Source organism: Abrus precatorius, unplaced genomic scaffold, assembly GCF_003935025.1.
Source record: "Abrus precatorius isolate BTA unplaced genomic scaffold, Abrus_2018 Scaffold4, whole genome shotgun sequence".
NCBI classification, from domain to species: domain Eukaryota; kingdom Viridiplantae; phylum Streptophyta; class Magnoliopsida; order Fabales; family Fabaceae; genus Abrus; species Abrus precatorius.
The window spans coordinates 1,527,425-1,544,488 of record NW_020874384.1 but is presented as its reverse complement, the minus strand read 5'-3'; the positions used below and the strand labels follow the sequence as shown (position 1 = coordinate 1,544,488).

The 17,064-nt window shown below is 33.3% G+C and overlaps 4 protein-coding genes and 1 non-coding gene across 6 annotated transcripts; 3 read left to right on the top strand and 2 right to left on the bottom strand.

Annotated features, from left to right (window-relative positions):
• Nucleotides 1-2,486: 2,486 nt before the first annotated feature.
• Nucleotides 2,487-4,558, bottom strand: LOC113865891. Its single transcript, XM_027500685.1, has 5 exons — nucleotides 4,221-4,558; nucleotides 3,916-4,116; nucleotides 3,529-3,823; nucleotides 3,058-3,165; nucleotides 2,487-2,607 (listed from the first exon to the last, which is right to left on the bottom strand). The coding sequence occupies exons 1-4, from the start codon at nucleotides 4,377-4,379 to the stop codon at nucleotides 3,122-3,124; spliced, it is 699 nt and encodes a 232-aa protein (XP_027356486.1). The 5' UTR covers nucleotides 4,380-4,558; the 3' UTR covers nucleotides 2,487-2,607; nucleotides 3,058-3,121.
• A 3,429-nt stretch (nucleotides 4,559-7,987) lies between these two features.
• LOC113865061 (universal stress protein PHOS34-like) lies at nucleotides 7,988-9,993 on the top strand. The gene is made up of 4 exons (XM_027499415.1): nucleotides 7,988-8,332; nucleotides 8,464-8,573; nucleotides 8,688-8,806; nucleotides 9,179-9,993. The coding sequence occupies exons 1-4, from the start codon at nucleotides 8,158-8,160 to the stop codon at nucleotides 9,267-9,269; spliced, it is 495 nt and encodes a 164-aa protein (XP_027355216.1). The 5' UTR covers nucleotides 7,988-8,157; the 3' UTR covers nucleotides 9,270-9,993.
• Nucleotides 9,994-10,597: 604 nt separating this feature from the next.
• TRNAD-GUC lies at nucleotides 10,598-10,669 on the top strand. The gene has a single exon. It is a non-coding gene; the product is annotated as a tRNA-Asp (tRNA).
• A 210-nt stretch (nucleotides 10,670-10,879) lies between these two features.
• LOC113866004 lies at nucleotides 10,880-11,499 on the top strand. Its single transcript, XM_027500865.1, has one exon. It carries the CDS (start codon nucleotides 10,921-10,923, stop codon nucleotides 11,497-11,499), a length of 579 nt encoding a protein of 192 aa, XP_027356666.1. The 5' UTR covers nucleotides 10,880-10,920.
• Nucleotides 11,500-13,834: 2,335 nt separating this feature from the next.
• Nucleotides 13,835-15,907, bottom strand: LOC113865699 (protein THYLAKOID ASSEMBLY 8-like, chloroplastic). 2 transcript variants are annotated; one of them, XM_027500420.1, is made up of 3 exons: nucleotides 15,437-15,907; nucleotides 14,842-15,232; nucleotides 13,835-14,181 (listed from the first exon to the last, which is right to left on the bottom strand). In XM_027500420.1, exons 1-2 carry the CDS (start codon nucleotides 15,809-15,811, stop codon nucleotides 14,843-14,845), a joined length of 765 nt encoding a protein of 254 aa, XP_027356221.1. In that variant the 5' UTR covers nucleotides 15,812-15,907; the 3' UTR covers nucleotides 13,835-14,181; nucleotide 14,842. The 2 variants fall into 2 exon arrangements, with proteins under 2 accessions (XP_027356221.1, XP_027356220.1); XM_027500419.1 differs by having other exon boundaries at nucleotides 13,839-14,181; nucleotides 15,419-15,907.
• Between the last annotated feature and the right edge of the window lie 1,157 nt (nucleotides 15,908-17,064).

Here is a 17,064-nt window from a genome sequence, read left to right as displayed (position 1 = left end):
ATCGTACGGTGGTACGTGAGCAGATGTAGCAGGTGTTGCATCTACTTTACGGGCTGCGGGGCCAGTGGAGAAATGATAGAAGCTGAAGTCGAGTAATATTGCATTTAAGTCCTTTTTCCTTATATTTTAAGACCTCATGTAGAGGGAGATACGTAGTATAATTTTGGGTATTTTTGAATATTATGAATTAAATGTAATATTATGTTATTCTGTTGGATATTTGTTGTAAGAAACTCTGTTTTATTTTGAATGAGACGAGAATTTCATAATTATATTTTCTATACTTTATTTCAAATAAGTTTGTGATGTAGAAACAATGTTCTCGGTTCCTTATAAAAGGGGTCGTGACACTTACATCATTACATTAAGATTGAGAGACTTCAGAACATTTTGTAATTCATTAAAAATTTTCAATTTTATATTTTAGAACTCTAAAATTTTTCGTAAACTTTAATGTTAAGAATAGTAAAATTTAGGAATTAAAAGAAGTTTTGAGTCTTGAAAAGTCAAAGAGTTGACTACGTTTATAATAAGCGAAGTGTAAGAAATTAAATGATCTTTTTTATTTTTATTTATTTTTAACTACAATTGAGAGTTAAAAAAAAATTTCCACGTAAAAGAAAGCAAATTTTATTTTGGGCTCCTTTTAGGCCTGGGTTGTGAGTGACTGCACTCCTAGACTACATTTGGTGTGTTTAGATGAGATAATTCAAGTGAGTAATTTATTTTTTGAAAAAAATAAAAATTTTATGGATTAAAATTTGTTGTTTAAATAAAATTTGTTTTAAAATTTAAAATTAAAAAAATTTTAGTGAGAATTTTTAATTGACTAGAATAAAAGAATTTTAATAAAAAAAAGTGAGAATTTAAAATTTTTTCATTTATTGTGTGTTTCACTCATATTTTTATTTAATTATGGTTAACTTAATAATTTAAATTTCATTTTTTAATTAGTTTTGTCACATATAGTGATAATTTTTTTTAAAAAATAAGTAATTAATTATTTTTTCTAAACAAAAATATTTGAAATGAAAGAAATTCAATAACTCTATTCAAACAAAATATTTTAAAATAATAGAAATTTAAACAATGTAATTGAAATTTTTAAAAATTTAATTGTCTCATCCAATTATAACCTTAATCTTTTATGATCTACACATAATGATTCACTTTGATAAAAGATTTTTAATTATAAAAAAAAATTTAATTATGAAAAAATATATATTTATTTAATTTTTGAGTTTATATTAGTGAAAATACAGATTAATTGGTTAAAAAAATTCAACTTAATTTATAGTGGTCTTGAATTTGAATTTCATTGAATAAGATTGTATTAACTACTTAAAAGAAGTAATAATAAAATTTTTCAATTTAAAGGTGATCCACTCTCATAAAATATATATATATATATATATATATATATGTCATTTAAAGAGAGAGAGAGTTGATGACTTTTTACTAGTTTATTTATGTAATTCTATTAAAGTCCAAAAGCACAAGTAGTCTATGCAAAAGATCAGTGTCCGTATTTGATTAAAAGGTCTATGCGCATTGCAATCCATAACCAAGATCGGAAAGCCCAAATCACGGGTTTGACTGAATGATCGGACCCTTTTATGGGTCATTTATGGACGAGTCATGAAAACCAATTTGATTAACTCATGCGCACTCGTATTTCTACTTGAACAGCAACTATCCTCAGTTTCCTAGCTGTGGGGCACACTTCATACTTATCGCAAGGCCACGGGGACGTTGTAGTGGTACAAACACGGACCTTAATTATGTCGTCTACTAGCAATTTAATGCTTAAGGAGGCTTTAAAATCTATCCTTTCTGTTATCCCATGTGGTGTTATTCAAGGAAAGAGATGCTACTTTGTCATATTGGATTGACGTGTTTTACATTTTCTGGAATGTCAACGATGATCACTCACGAGGTTGTCTAGATGGATTCCTCTTTTACATTCATTATTCATTTATAAGAAACCAAAAGAACTGCTCCTTTACTAACCCCCCCCCCCCCCCCCCATGTTTTTTTTTCTTCAAACAAGTTATGGAACATGTATGCACATAACAAGTGATTGAGCCCACATTACTGAGATTGGTGCCCTTTTACATATACATTAGTTTATTTTTGTATGATCCTCGGTCACTAGCTAGAACTATATAGACTTATCCGTAAAAGAAGCAAAGCACAAAACAAGATTATATTTGTAATCCATATACATATATATGGGGGTGTAAAAATTTTTACACCCAATCTAAGCCTATCCATATATATATATAATTACTATCATTTAGTCATACAATCTCTGTAAAAGACTTCCCCATGTATTGATCCAATCTGAAGATGGAAATAGGAGTTCTTTTTTTATTCCTCATCAACCTTTCTTTCTTTCTTTTGCTTTGGCAGAAATTGCCAATGCAGCATTACTATTATGAATGTGTTAAAGCTAAAAAGAGAAGCAGCTAATGCACGTCCCTCTACTACTGCTTCAATAGGTCCACTCTTGAGGCAGAACCATCTCATTCTGAGCAGGTGCTGGTTTTTTCCGTGATTGGCGCTTTTGTAGCGAATACATGCCATCCCTGTTACTAACTAAAACATCTGCAAAAAAGTAAACAATAACATCGAAACTCAATTAGTTAGATGCATATTCCAATTACGTAGTCAACAACAGTGACATCTCGCCAGTTGCTGTATTTTCTAAATTTAAAGTGGGAAATGCACCAATTTTCAAAAGAAAAATGGGACAACCTAGTCCTTTCCCCTTTTCACAGAAGACTCGCAATCAAAATATAATTGAAAAATAAAAAATATTATAAGATAGAATGTAGAAAAAGTAATAATACCGAAAATACCAGAGAGAAAACAATATATAATTCGATTGAAATAAGATAACTTATACCGACACACTAAAAGTAATTTTTTGTTTTTTTAAAGATAAGCACTTTCATTATTAAATAATCACATTTATGTACACATTAAAACAAAACTAAATCAAAAGCCAAATATAACTGTTTTTGGCCACAAGAGGAATGTTGGATAATTAGGTACCATGTAAGGGAGGGAAAGCACCAGCTTTGGGTCCGGACATTTGGTCATAGTGGAGTTGCAAAGCCTATACTACTCTGGCGGGTATAAGAACTGTAGAGCAACCTTTACCTAATCAAACCACAGACAAAACATTAAGAGTCGGTAAAATTGTTCACAGTTGTTTATTTTACTTTAGCCAAAAGAAACACCCAAAAGCATCAAACATGTGTGCACCACATAGAAGGTGGAGTAGAGAAAATTGCGGTTGAAAGTCTATAGAATATTTGGTTAAATGAAGCACTCTAGCTAGATACTGGATCACAACAAATCCAATAGAGTTGAAAACTAATTATATATGGTATGGTTTTGGTTGATATTTCATATCAGAAGACAACTAATTCAACGACTAGCGAACTGACAACCGTAGGAAATGACTCAAAAAACGAACGAGCGCCGAAATCTTAAAGCGACTGAACCGGACCGAATTATTACCTGGTCTCTTCCGTGACTCGGATGGAACGTTTTTTCTGCCACGTGGCAAGAAAACACCGGTTCCACAATATGTGCCTCTTGAACCGGATGAACCCAGGAAAATGGCTGGCATCTCCGAACCGGGTTGCTGGTGTGAACGAGTGTGCCACGGTGGAGTCGTTCGTTTGTGATCGCACCCAACACCAACCCCTCTACCTTTGTTCTGAAATTGCTTCGATATCTGCACATGATTTTCCGTATATGCACTCAGTTTTTCCTTCATAGACAGAATCTGCTCTTGCCTGAGCTGAGACAACTGTAACAGGGAAACACGTGAGTTGAAGGCATGTTGTTGGAATTGAATTTAACGGTAGAAAAAGGGTGTTGCTGATGTTATTGTTGTCTTACTTGAATCTCTCGAATTTGTTCTTGAAGGAGAGATTGGTAAGAGCAAACTCCAACATCTTTTGAGGTCTCCAAGTTCTGAATCACATAGCCAGAACGGTGTTTGAAACTTTCTCTTTCGTTAAGCTTCATCTTCTCTAACATCCCCCCGACGTCGTAGGTGCTGTCCCAACAGGAGTCGTGGCTATTAGGCGAGTCCCATGGCTTCATCAGAAGAAAGAAGCAAGAGCAAAAAGACCTGATAAGGTGGTAGCAAGAAAAGAAACCAAGAAATAAAATGGAACACCAGTTATAAAACAAACTAGTACCGATTCCAAGTTATTAGAACCATTGCCTGAGAGTTTCCCCTGCATCTGTGGGTTGATGTTGAAGTAATTGAGGTGGCGTGGTTGTGGGAGAATATTCTTGTCATGGAGGAACTGATCATGAGGAAACAATGTGTCCCCAGTGTGTAGCTCAATTGCCATGTTATAATTATCTCGGAGGATGATGAATGATAATGATGAGATAGGTAGGGTGGGGCTTAATAAATTGCAATTATGGGTGTCACTGGCGAAAGGAGCTTCAATGATTACTTTGACAAGGGAAGAGGAGTGTAAATACACCCCAAATGGCACTCTCTTGGTTGCTATTGCTAATGCAATGTAGTAAGGTGCCAGAAAAAGTGGGTGATTTAAGGAACCAAGCAAGAGACAGCATTTAAGGAGGAAAAAAAAACATTGGTAAGAGCAAATGAAGAAGATCCTCAAGCACGGACAAATTGAGAGGGGCCCAAGGTTAAAGCCCAAGAAAGGTGTCTTATGGGAGCCCTTTCAAGTTTCAAGCTGAAAGGTCGGCTAATATTAGTTGAACCTTAGTTTTAACCAGTTGTATCTCACTTGCCAATTGTTGCCCTCAGTAGAAGTTGCGACCACTTCATGCGAACTACTTCAACAGTATAAAATGAATAATTTTATAAAATAAATTCAACGCCGGTTGTTAACTTATTAATCTATTTTCTTGTAGGAGATTAGAGGGAACACCTACGAGGTGCTGTGGACGTTAGAGATTAATAAATAAGAAAACCTCAGTTAATAAATGTTACAATGCGTGTTCTCCCTTCCCTTTCCATCCCTCCTCTCATCAACCTGAAGATGTAGCAGAGATTGATAAATGCTACTTTTTGTGGACCCATTCGTGTATGAGATTGGTGCGGATTTCAACGGGATGCTCAAGCATAAGTAAAACTCATTTCTCATTTTACCCATCTTCCTATCATTCAATCTTCTTCCTTAATAAATTATTTACATTGATCCTAATCATAATTGCCATAGGAGATGAATAAACCTAACGATGGCTGGTGAAAATATTTGCTATAATTAGAATGTGCAAAGAAGTCATTTTCAAAATGTAAAAAATATGTATTTCTAAGTTACACAGCTTTAACTTGGGATTTGGAAAAATGTATTTGTAACTAATATTTTTGGTATTGAAATATTTCAACAGTAAATACTATGAATAAGTTAATAAGGTTCTCATATTAGTCACAATCACAAAAGTTTTGATTCTATTTTCACTTATAAATTTATATCTAAAATCTTGAATAAGGATCTTGAACATGCTTCATGAGCTTTATATACTAAAATGGTTAGAACTGAGTAATTTGAATGTTATAACTAATATTAAATAAAGATTACTATGAAACATTGTCAACATGTTAGTCATTCATGTTAATTCTCAAAGAAAATCGCAATCCCGTGGGTCATTTGCCGGGAGCACTCAAAGTCAAGAAGTGGACGAACGTTAACATTTGGCAATTACTAGGCTCCAACTCTGGTCAATGTCTCCTAGACACTAATTGCTGACCATAATCGTTAGTCTTATAAAACTAAAAATATATATTATATACAATTGTTTATATATAACCTTTGCCATTTAATTAATTACAAAGAAAAAAGTGCTCGAGTTACCACAAGGATGTTGTGATGTGGGTGACAAAATAAGAATCTCGTTGAGTTGTCTTCTTGTATTTCAAGCATGAATTAAGTCTTATTTCAATGTTTAGAAGTAAATTAATGGTAAACTTCATTAAGCGTAAATTATATATATTTCGCGATGTAATCTAGCTAAACTTTTTGTTTAATTAAATAAATAAGTTTAAATTTAAAATTAAATTCAAGTATTTAAATGAGTAATTATTATTATTATTATTGTGTATGTATTATTTATTTAATTTTAATTTTTAAAAGTTGTATTTTAAATATGCGACTATAATTTTAAAGAAATACTATTTTTATAATGAAAAATATTTTTAATCTTAAGTCATATTTATGTAAATAAGAACATTTTCTTTATTAAAAATATTCATTAAAATTAAATTAATAAAAAAACTTTAAAATTTATTTAAAAATTATAAACAAATTAATGAATTAAGTTCAACTTTCAAAATTATTAATTAAGTCAAACTTAAATTAAAATTATTTTTTAAATAAATGAATAAAACTTAATTATTATTATTATTATTATTATTTACAAACTTTAAAAAATGAGCTTGCTTCAATTTATTTATACCCTACACACGAGGCGTGAGAGGAGACAAAATGAACCACGGAAGGCAAGGCACAGAAAGCATGGGGTGCCCGAAAATTCTATCGCAAAGGTGAAATTAACGGATCTGGATTGAGTGCAGTTGCTACCAAATTTTTTTTTATGTATTTTTGTATTTTCGCTTAAGTCTATATATTTTTATTTAAGCAAAAATGTAAATTTTTACCTAAATTTACGATACAGTTTCAGCGGGAACTGCAGTGGATCTGGGTCCGAAATTAACATTCTACGAAACTCTTCTAATTTACGAAGCAATTTCCCAAATAATCTTGAAAACGTGTTTTAGGGTTGTGTTGTGAACTCCTCTGTAAGTTGTTGTAATGCTTCTCTTTCCAGTCATTTCAATTCTCGTCACCAATTACTGTGTATAGTAAATAAAAATTGACGAACCAATTATATATCATCACTATTCTTTTATTTGAACTGATTGGAATGAAAAAGTAGCTTCGTCAAATTTATTTAGCATTGTTCAAAAGTAAAATATCTATAAAATTACCGAAAACAATTCATTCGTCTTTGTATTCACGAATTATTTTAGTGATATTTATCATTTTTTTAGATAAATCGATAAGACAAGACCCTTTGAAATAATTAAATTAATTTGATTTCAATTCTTAAAGGAAAAATACTTATTAGTTTCATATAATAGGTAATTCCCATTTATACTTTGGTTTATTTTAACATTCATAATATTATATGACAGTAGATATGTATTTTAATTAAAATACATGATATAATAGAAAATGTTAAATAATGAAAAAAATATGATAATTATTGATTAAGAAAGAATCATAATCAAATGAGGTCTAAGCATCTTTTTTAATGATATTTACTAAGGAAGAGAAAATTTTCTTGAAAACAAAAGGAGGAAAAAATTAACAGAGTAGTGTTTCACTCCTACGAGCTTTACTAAATTTTACACATAAAAGTGGGTTAGTAAATAGTAAGTAGCTAACTGAAACTTAATTTATTTTTCCGTGCACATTTTTTTTTTAATAATTTGCACATATTAACATTACCAAGAAAATAAACATTGATATTACCTAAATGAAAAAATATTAAACTTAAATCCCCTTAAAATAATAACTTGTTCTTTTTTCCTACACCTTTAAAATTGCAGGATTTCCGATTAATTTGGAGAAATAATAATGTAGTTCTAACAAAGTTTTTCAATTACGAATCTAATCATTTAAAAATGTAATATCTCTAGATAGTCCAATTGATTGTTTTAAGTTATAAAATAAGATATTTATTAGCTTGACTTGGGCACACTAAACAAAATTTAATGGATTCTACAAATGAAAAAAAAAAGTAATTTTCATATATTATTAGAATAAAATATTTTACGTTAATAATTAATTAAAACATATATTAAATATAATTTTCCAATAAAAAATAATTTTTTTATGAATATAGTAATTTATAATTAAATTATAAAACGATAATCACATTCTAATTAAATTTATATATAAAAAACACATTTCTGACCAGACAAAAGAAAAGAAAAGATATCACAAACTTGCTTCTGCTTCACAACAGTGAAGCTCCACCCCCCTGACAACAGTGAACACTTGCAAAGCTCGTGAAGAGTGAATTGAGGATTTGGTGGAAGAAGTTGCATACTGAGAAACAAGGAATCGAGAGAAAGGAAGCGAAACTATGAGCAGTGATAGGAAAATTGGGGTCGCCTTGGACTTCTCTAAGGGAAGCAAGATTGCTCTCAATTGGGCTATTCACAATCTTCTCCGTAACGGTGACACCCTTTTCATCATCCACATCAAGCCTTCCCAAGGCGATGAATCCCGAAATCTTCTCTGGTCCACCACTGGTTCACGTAAGCTCCGTTCCTTCATTTCCCAACTCTCCCCTTATCATCAAAATCCTTTTTTTAAAAATTATTTCCATCATGTTGTCGAATACGGATCTTGGATTCTGAATATGGTGATGTGGGTTTTTGGGATGAAGCTCTGATCCCGTTGTCGGAGTTTCGTGAGAAGGAGGTGATGCATCATTATGAGGTGGACACTGATGCCGAGGTTTTGGACCTACTTGACACCGCTTCTAGGCAGATTCAGGTTTTCAACTTTACTACCTTGATTATCTTGTGTTTTTTTTAGCCTTTGATTTTTTGTTAAGTTAATGTTTGTTTGATTGCATGTTCAGACTGACTTAACTTGCATTGAATATAGGTGACGGTGGTGGCAAAGCTATACTGGGGTGATGCAAGAGAGAAGATTTGTGCAGCTGTTGGGGATTTGAAGCTTGATTCTTTGGTCATGGGTAGCAGAGGCTTGGGCGCCATACAGAGGTACTTTTTTCTTATCATGTAACCCTCTAGAGATAAGTTTATGCTTCAAAATAAGATTAGTATACTGAAAAATGCACCTTGACTTATGTCCTTATTGAGATGGGATTTGGTTAGAGTTCTAGATTCCTAATTTGTAGGAGTGAAGTTTTGGATACAAAGGAAATGATAGAATAGTATAAATTTAATGTCTTGTTCTATTATTTATTTTTATGAACAATATGTAATTTTTTAAGCTTAAAAAGGAAAAAAAAATGTTTTTAAAACCCCACCTTCCAACACAGAAAATGAAACACAAAATCAACAACTTGTAATATATTTTGATTATATAGAGTTAATTTCATGATGCTGTTCATATTAATTGGTCGATTGTAGGGTATTGTTGGGGAGCGTGACCAGCTATGTCACCACAAATGCGAGTTGCCCCGTAACAATTGTGAAAGACTCTTCCCCTTCAACCATCTGATTCGCCACTGAATTTGATTGGCCTATGCAACCTGTTCTTTCATGTTCACCAGTGACCTGGGTGTTTCCCTCCGTTCTTGCTGCTAATATATGCTTAGTAATGATTTGTGAAGAATAAGGTATAGAGTTAAGAGTCTCTTTTTAAGTGTTTGGCAATAGCCAAAAGTGTGCCTAATTACCAATAAATAAGCTTTCTGCTGGATCTGTTTCAAACTTAGTACTGAACATGATGCAGTGACGTGAGATGTTTAATAGTTGGTTTGATTCTCACTGTCTTTGTTGTTTCACATAATTATCAACCTGTTGCTTTTGAGGGTATTCTTACACCGTTTCCTTGATGGAAATTTCTCTTCCTTCTCTTAAGCTACTTTACATACTTTGGAGAATCACCTGTTTTTTCTTCCTCTGTTATTTTCCCTTCTTATATACGGTTCACTCCCTCTCTCTAACCTGTGTTCCAATTTCCAAAAGGGGTAAGGATTGTTTTTTCATGTAGCACAAGCCTCATTTGAATTGAATGTATCCTTGAATCATTACCCAATATTTAAGGTTGTGTTACTGTGTTACACAATATCATTACACAGTTTTTGCCTAAGCATTATGTCAAGCGTTGCCATAGAATTTTCACTTGAAACAAAGTCGCCCGTTCTTTATTCTTTGGATTCATGGGTCATCAATTATTTGTACTTGCGCTATAATTACATGCTATTGATTGAATTAAGAATCAATTATGTTGTTATTTTGCTTTGTGCATTTGTATACCAGTAAGTTTTTGGGTAAAACAATTCTTCATTTTTTGTACAGTGTGTTAAAATAAATTTACAAAACTAATATGCAGGTGTGGAAAGAGAAACTTCTTTTTATTGATAGTCCCTGTTGGACAGACATAGGGTTTTGTAAATAAAAAAAGGATTTGCATCCGCGTAATTGAAAGTCTTTAGAGAGAAAATGAGATTATTGCTGATGATCGAAAATATTTCAAGATGATTTAGTTAAGTATCCTATTGCATTTTTTAACATTTGTTTATGTTTTATTTTATTTTTTCTAATTTTGTACAATAGTAGTGAATAGGGGTGTGAATGATTTTAATTTGGATTGATTTTTAAATAAATAAATTTGGACGTAAAAAAAATTTGGTTAAATCTGAATGCAATATCAAATTCAATTTCAGTCCAATACAAATTATATCAGGTAAGACAGATATTAACAAATTCATATTCTATTCTCCATCACTAGTGAGTTCAAAGACTCTCATCCATTTCTTGTAGTGGACCAGCTTCATATTCTTAGATAGTTCTTATAATTATATACAGCGAACAAAACCAGAGGTCGTTGTAGTATAGTGGTGAGTATTCCCGCCTGTCACGCGGGTGACCCGGGTTCGATCCCCGGCAACGGCGAAAAATTTTAAATTTTATTTTCGATTTCGTTTACGATTGATTACCATATTGAGAAGAAAACAAGTTAACAGAGTTGGTTCCATTCCAAACGTAAGCTTATACGCGACTCTGTCACACACACACACAATTGTTATTTGTTGTTGCTTGCAAGCAATACAAAAGGCTGAACCTCAAAAAACAACCCACATTGCCAAACCCAACATTATTACATTAATGCTACCTTCCTTCTTTCTTTTGTTTCACCACCGGAAATGTCTGACGTGTCTCGCCGGAAACTAACGACTACCAGAATTCACATAATGGCCTTAGACGGCATCGTGAACGTGAATTCCCTCTTCACCTTAGCACTCTTTCTGGGCATCACAACCACCAACACCAACAACACCCTCATTGATGGCAACGCCGCTTGCGCCGCCGGAACCTCCATTTCCGAAGGTCTGATCGCCTTCCACGTCTACTCCTTCAGCTCCTTCCTCTTCTCAAGCCTCGTCGCTTTGGCTCTCAAAAACGTCATCAACCTCAGCAAGGACGTGGACGATGGGGATAGTGACACTCTGGATAGGGACATAGCTACCATCAACAACTGGGTGCACGGTGTTGTGAAGATTAACATGGTAGTTTTGAGATTGGGGACTCTGGTTTCGGCTTTTGGGTCGGTTTTTGGATGTGGGTTTTTGGTGATGGCTCTTGTGGATTTGGTACAGATCAAGTTGGGGACTTTGGCTTGTGGTAGTCGTTATACTTTGGCTGCTATAGCTCCTTTGCTTGTTCTTGTTCCCACTGCGTTACTTATATATGTTGTTCTTGTGCTCTATGCCTTTACTCGTTAAGGTTATTATTGCATGGTTGATAAAAAAATGATTATTTAATTGTGTTTATTTAACGAGTCAAAATAGATGATGTTATCATTGTCAACGATTAAGGAATCGAGGATGTCTGAAAGGGTGAATGAAGAGACTGGGTCCAAAGTATAGAGTTCAATTTTATTTTATATTTTAACCAGGAAATTGTATCATTTGAGTTTTATTGTATATATGAAAATTTATATTTTTAGGAATGTTTATGTTCATAGAAGCAGGCAACAGCAACGGTTGCTGAAATTTTGTTCTCCTGCAGATTATCAAATTCTGAGATTTTCTTGCGCTGAGGAGTGGAGAGCACGTGATTAGGTTTCTTCATTTTACTTGCTTCTAACCTCCTGCATGTGATTAAGTCTCTTACTTTGAAAGTTACCTAAAGTTCTTCCTCATCTGCACCTTGCCAGAAAAAGCTATGACACATATCTTTCATAGTTCTTCCCAAAGTTCCTCTCTCTCTCTCTCTCTAAATAAAATAAAGTTGAAATTTGTCTGAGAAATCAGTTTTTTTTATAGTTTATTACTTAAGAAGATGCTTCCCCAATAGAGTTTAAGGCAGAATTTTTAGTTGTTGAGTCGCGGCTTTCATCCTCACATGTCCATACTGTAAAAGTTGCTTTGGGATATTGTACCTTAATCTCATGATTTTGTTCTTTCTTGCTGGGTTATTGCCATGGTTTGCTACATATTCTAGCCGCAAAGTTGTGGAACTGTTGTATTGGAGATAATTTAACAAGAGTCCTTTTCCTTTGCATGATAAATTTTTTTTAATGTCTATAGTGATAAATCTTAAAAATTTAGAAATTATAAAATCTTAAATTATCTTGTGACTACTTGGAATGGCCTGAGCTTACAATGATTTAGCCTGTGTTTGGAACGCCATCCAATTTCTAAAATACGTGCGTTCAGTGAATGCTACTCAGTGAATACTACTTGGAATTTGTCCTCAGTTATAATTATTATTATTTATTAAAAGCCAATATAAACTCAGCTATTATTTTAAACTCCAAAATACAATCTCATATATGGTTCATCAGTACAATATACACCCCACTGAAAAGGCTAACAAGTGTTCAAATTTTCACATACTGGTATTCGAAAGCACATGCATTTAAGGGTCACATACTGGCATAACAGAACATATGAGAACATCATGAAGATTTGCGATGCCATGGATAGGAAAAGCGAAGGGAAATGATTCAGTAAAGAACTGAATAATTCAAGACAACGATTGCAAATGACACGGGGGTGGATTTGAGCTATATGTTGAAGTTATCAAATTGATATTCAGTCCTGAATCATTAAGCTAATTTTTTAAACTGCGAATCATAATTTGTACAAAATCGTAAGATACATAGACAATACAAATAACTTCAAATATATCATATAAATGATTCAGTGTTGGAACAAATTAACCATAAGTCTCACAAAACAAAATTATCATTCATAACTGATTTTGAACCCTCTGTTTTGGAAGAACGAAAATAGATCAATGAAACAACTAATAGAGTGCATACATTGAATGAACGAGTAACAAATAGAATAGTAAAATAACCAAAAATAATTAATTTAATATGCTCGAGTAATTCCTTTTTATTTAACAACTTAAGCTTATATAACTTATCAATTTCTTTCATAAAAATTGGTGGGCGAAAAAAAGAAAAAATAAAAAATCGTTAAATTGTGTAATTTGTAACGATGATGCAAAACTGTTCTGATTCATTCGTATATTGGAAGATTCAAAATCATTTGAGATTCATCATATGAAGCAAACCGTTGGCTATCCTATCGATACCTATATTTAGTTACCTTTTCCTTATTTTCCCTTAATAAGTAAAAAAGCTGTGTAATGCTTATCGATAATATTGATATTAAATGAAGATGGCATTTTTTTTATTGCTAGGAAAATGACCCAGCAGTGAGTTGATATTGATTTTTGAAATTGCTATAGTGGTTCATGATGGTTTCTTTGACCCATTCATTCTTGTGTTTGCGTTCTGTTGGTTTTGTTGACAGGTGCACCTGAGAGTTTTAAGAGAAAAAAGGTTTTGCAGGATAAGAATGAAGTAGCATCACGACAATCATCTACTGCCTATATCAATGTTAGTTTAATTTGGAGCATTGCGCACATTTTTCTTCGTTTTAATGAAGATTTGTTAAGTATATATTTTACTGGCCCACATGATACCCCACACGACTTGTCAAATATTAAGTCTGAAACCAACAACTAATAAAGGTTAACAACATAAAATGGATGAGTACAAGGATATAATAGCAACTCCCCCACTCCTCACCTTCGTTAAGCAGGGTAACATACATCCATCAAAAGACTGTTGGGCAAAAATACTAATGCGAATTTCTTTTCCTTTGATGACAATTTGTACATTGTTGACATGGATGATGGAAGAGCATTAAGATCTTTTCAACCGGGTGAATTTCAATCAGTTTCAATACCAAAAACTTATCTTCCTTGAGAGAAGACTCGTAGATAGTAAACAGTAAGTCTAAACCCTCAATAAATTACCTAACCGGCCATAAACATGCAATGCATATAGAGTTCGAAAATGATCGCAGCACCCCAATCCTCAACTCGTACTTCTGCAGTCATTTTATAATCCAGCTCCTTCCAAAATGTACCATGGTGCCCAGGAGAAGCTATTTATACAACAGAGGTTAATAGAATTTTCATAAGCATTACTATACTGATATCTGACTTGGTGAGTTATTAGTCCAGGGGAACATGATAAGTATGCAAAATTATAGGCTAATTTCTTGTCACACGAAAGAAAAAGACAAATGGTTGAAACCCTTTTATCTTTAACAAAACTAGTTTCATCCTTAAAGGTGGATAGGCGCTACTTAGCAACATAGTCTAAACATCAAAAGTAGCAAAATGACATACAAGAGTTCTTCATGACTCCAATACGACCAAATCACACATCAGAGGATGACATGGGGAACTTAATGGCATTGTCATATTTCTAGTTTCTAATGACATATCATGATAAGTTTAAAATCTTATAACTATAATACATTCCTCATTGTTGACTTTTTCCGGTAAATTTTCCTTCAATAAGCAAGCCTAGTGCTATCAAACTTGACTATCTTCTTATCTTTTTGATGGAGAAAATTCACTATCTGATTATTTCAAGGCCCACAAGCATATCGGGTTTATTCCAGAGCTTGCGATTCTTTTAAATTAAACTCATTAACATTGTAATTTGTGCTTAAATGCGTTCATGAGTACAACAAAACACAGTTTATTTAAAACCAAACTTTTGAACAGAGTGAAGGGAAAGGATAAAGTGTTCAAACCTTAGCGTGCGCCAAATATCTCTTGCGGTGGATCAAAGATACTTGCGTCAGGAAAAATCTCCTCGAAATCCTGTTTCACTTTATTTCTCAAAAGAGGATGCGGCAGAAGTCCTTTCAACAAAATTCTGAAGGGCAACTCCTCCGGTGGATCAGGAGAATTCTTCATGTCCTCATACACATTCATCGCGTCCGCAGGAGATCCATATTTCAAGAAGCCCCTTATAACTTCAGTATAAGTCTGAGAATCAGGGTACAGATTCTCCTTTCTCATATTTTCCCACAATTGCAACACTTCATCCATTTTTCTAGACCTTGCCAATGCAATAATCAAGTCCTTATAAATGTATGCATCAGGCTTGTACCAATCTTGCTTTTGCATCACCTTAAACATCTGAGAATTCATTAAAATTACTCGTAAGCCCAAAATTACGAGTAGAGTGACAATAATCCACACCAATCACAATCAAACATTATAACAAACAAGTTGTGACACAGAAGCATTATAACAAATAGGTTACAGGTAACTAACATAATAACAAAAGATTAACAGAATTAGAGTAAGAGAATGAGAAAAAACCATAAGAGCCAGAGAAACTTGCTCTTGGCGTTCGAGTTCAGTGAGAACAGCGATCATGTCCATCTTCAAGAGCCTGAAAACATGAGTTTTGATGAATTTGTGAAGCTTATCTTCGTCGTCCTTAAACCTCTTCAACCCCAATATCACAAAGAGCGCTTCTTTGCCAATGAGCTTCTTTCCCTTCCAAAGGGGACCTCTGGGCCTTCCGTCGTGGTACTGTCTCAAACACGACGTCGTTTTGAACGAGTTACATTCTGACACCGCAATGGAGGGTCTCAGAGGCAATGAAGTTGAAGCGTGTTTTACGGGATTGCTGATTCTCATAAAATCTCCCACCATTACCGAAGCCAAATGACGGATTTTCCATGCTTTTGCGAAGGAACGACACGCCATCACACTTCACTCTACTTCAGAAATTCATAAGCATGGGGGCTGGGGCACGGTACTAAATATGGCACTGTTTGGAAAGAAATGTCACAAAATTTTCAATACAAAAAAGGAAAGAAAAAAAATGCAAATGACAGAGACACTGCGGTCTTATTGGGAGGGGAATCGTTGGTTTGGGTTTAATATTGGGCCTGGGGCCTTTTCTTTGTTCTGCTTTGATTACCCCACCAAAAATTAGAAAATAAAAATATAATTAGTCTCACCTCACAATACAGCTCAAGTAATAAGAGCTAATAGATTAAATGAATAATGATAAGAGTTCGAATTTTGAGTCTTAAAGTTTTTTACATTAACTTCTCTCTTCCCCAATCCTCCTCCTCTAATGACAAAAAATTAATATTAATAATAACAATAATTGGTCTTTGACCAAAGAGATCCATAATTGGTCTGTGTCATGCCAGTGCCTTTGTTTTTCAATTTGCGTATACATCATATACGCTTTGATTTGCTTTACACTTTACAACCAAATTATGGGTAAAAATATCATAGTTAAATAGAGTCCTGGCTACATCATTCTTGTTCTTGAACTATTTTTTGTTAAAAACTTTTCGTACTGTCTAGCTAGTAATCTTTAGTAGAAAGAATTCGTGACATTATAGCGCACAGCTGGTTATCTTTACATCATCATCCTTGCGTTACTCAAAATCAAAGCAACATAAATGCTCAATTATGTTAGTTTTGCAATATTTTCCCGTTCTCTCCCAGCAGAAAGAGTATACGAGTTATAAATCGGTATAATTTAGGTAGCTAACATAATTTAGTTTGTTTAACGAGCTTTGAACTTACTCAAATTTCTTCAATGACCAAAATGAATATTATTGGAAGAAATCTGAGTCTGCTTTTGACCAGAGTAACATGTTCATAAAAAATTAAAAAAATACTTTTTTAAACTCTCGATCTTATTAAAAGATATGCTGAGTAATTAAAAGTGAAATAACATGGCCACCGATAAAAATAAACATGAAAATTTAAGAATTATGATCCTTACATAACAGAAGGATTAAAAATCACTAATACTGATTTTTGTGGTAGCGAAACACCAACAGTTAAACTAGTAGGACAATGGAAGATGACAGAATCCTTGTGATATGATATGATGGGTTCACATTAAGGCAGGACAAAGGTAGGCACAGGTGCTATTCAAACTATTCCATACCATGCTTATTGTTCAGTGTTGCCATACACAATATTGATCCCCA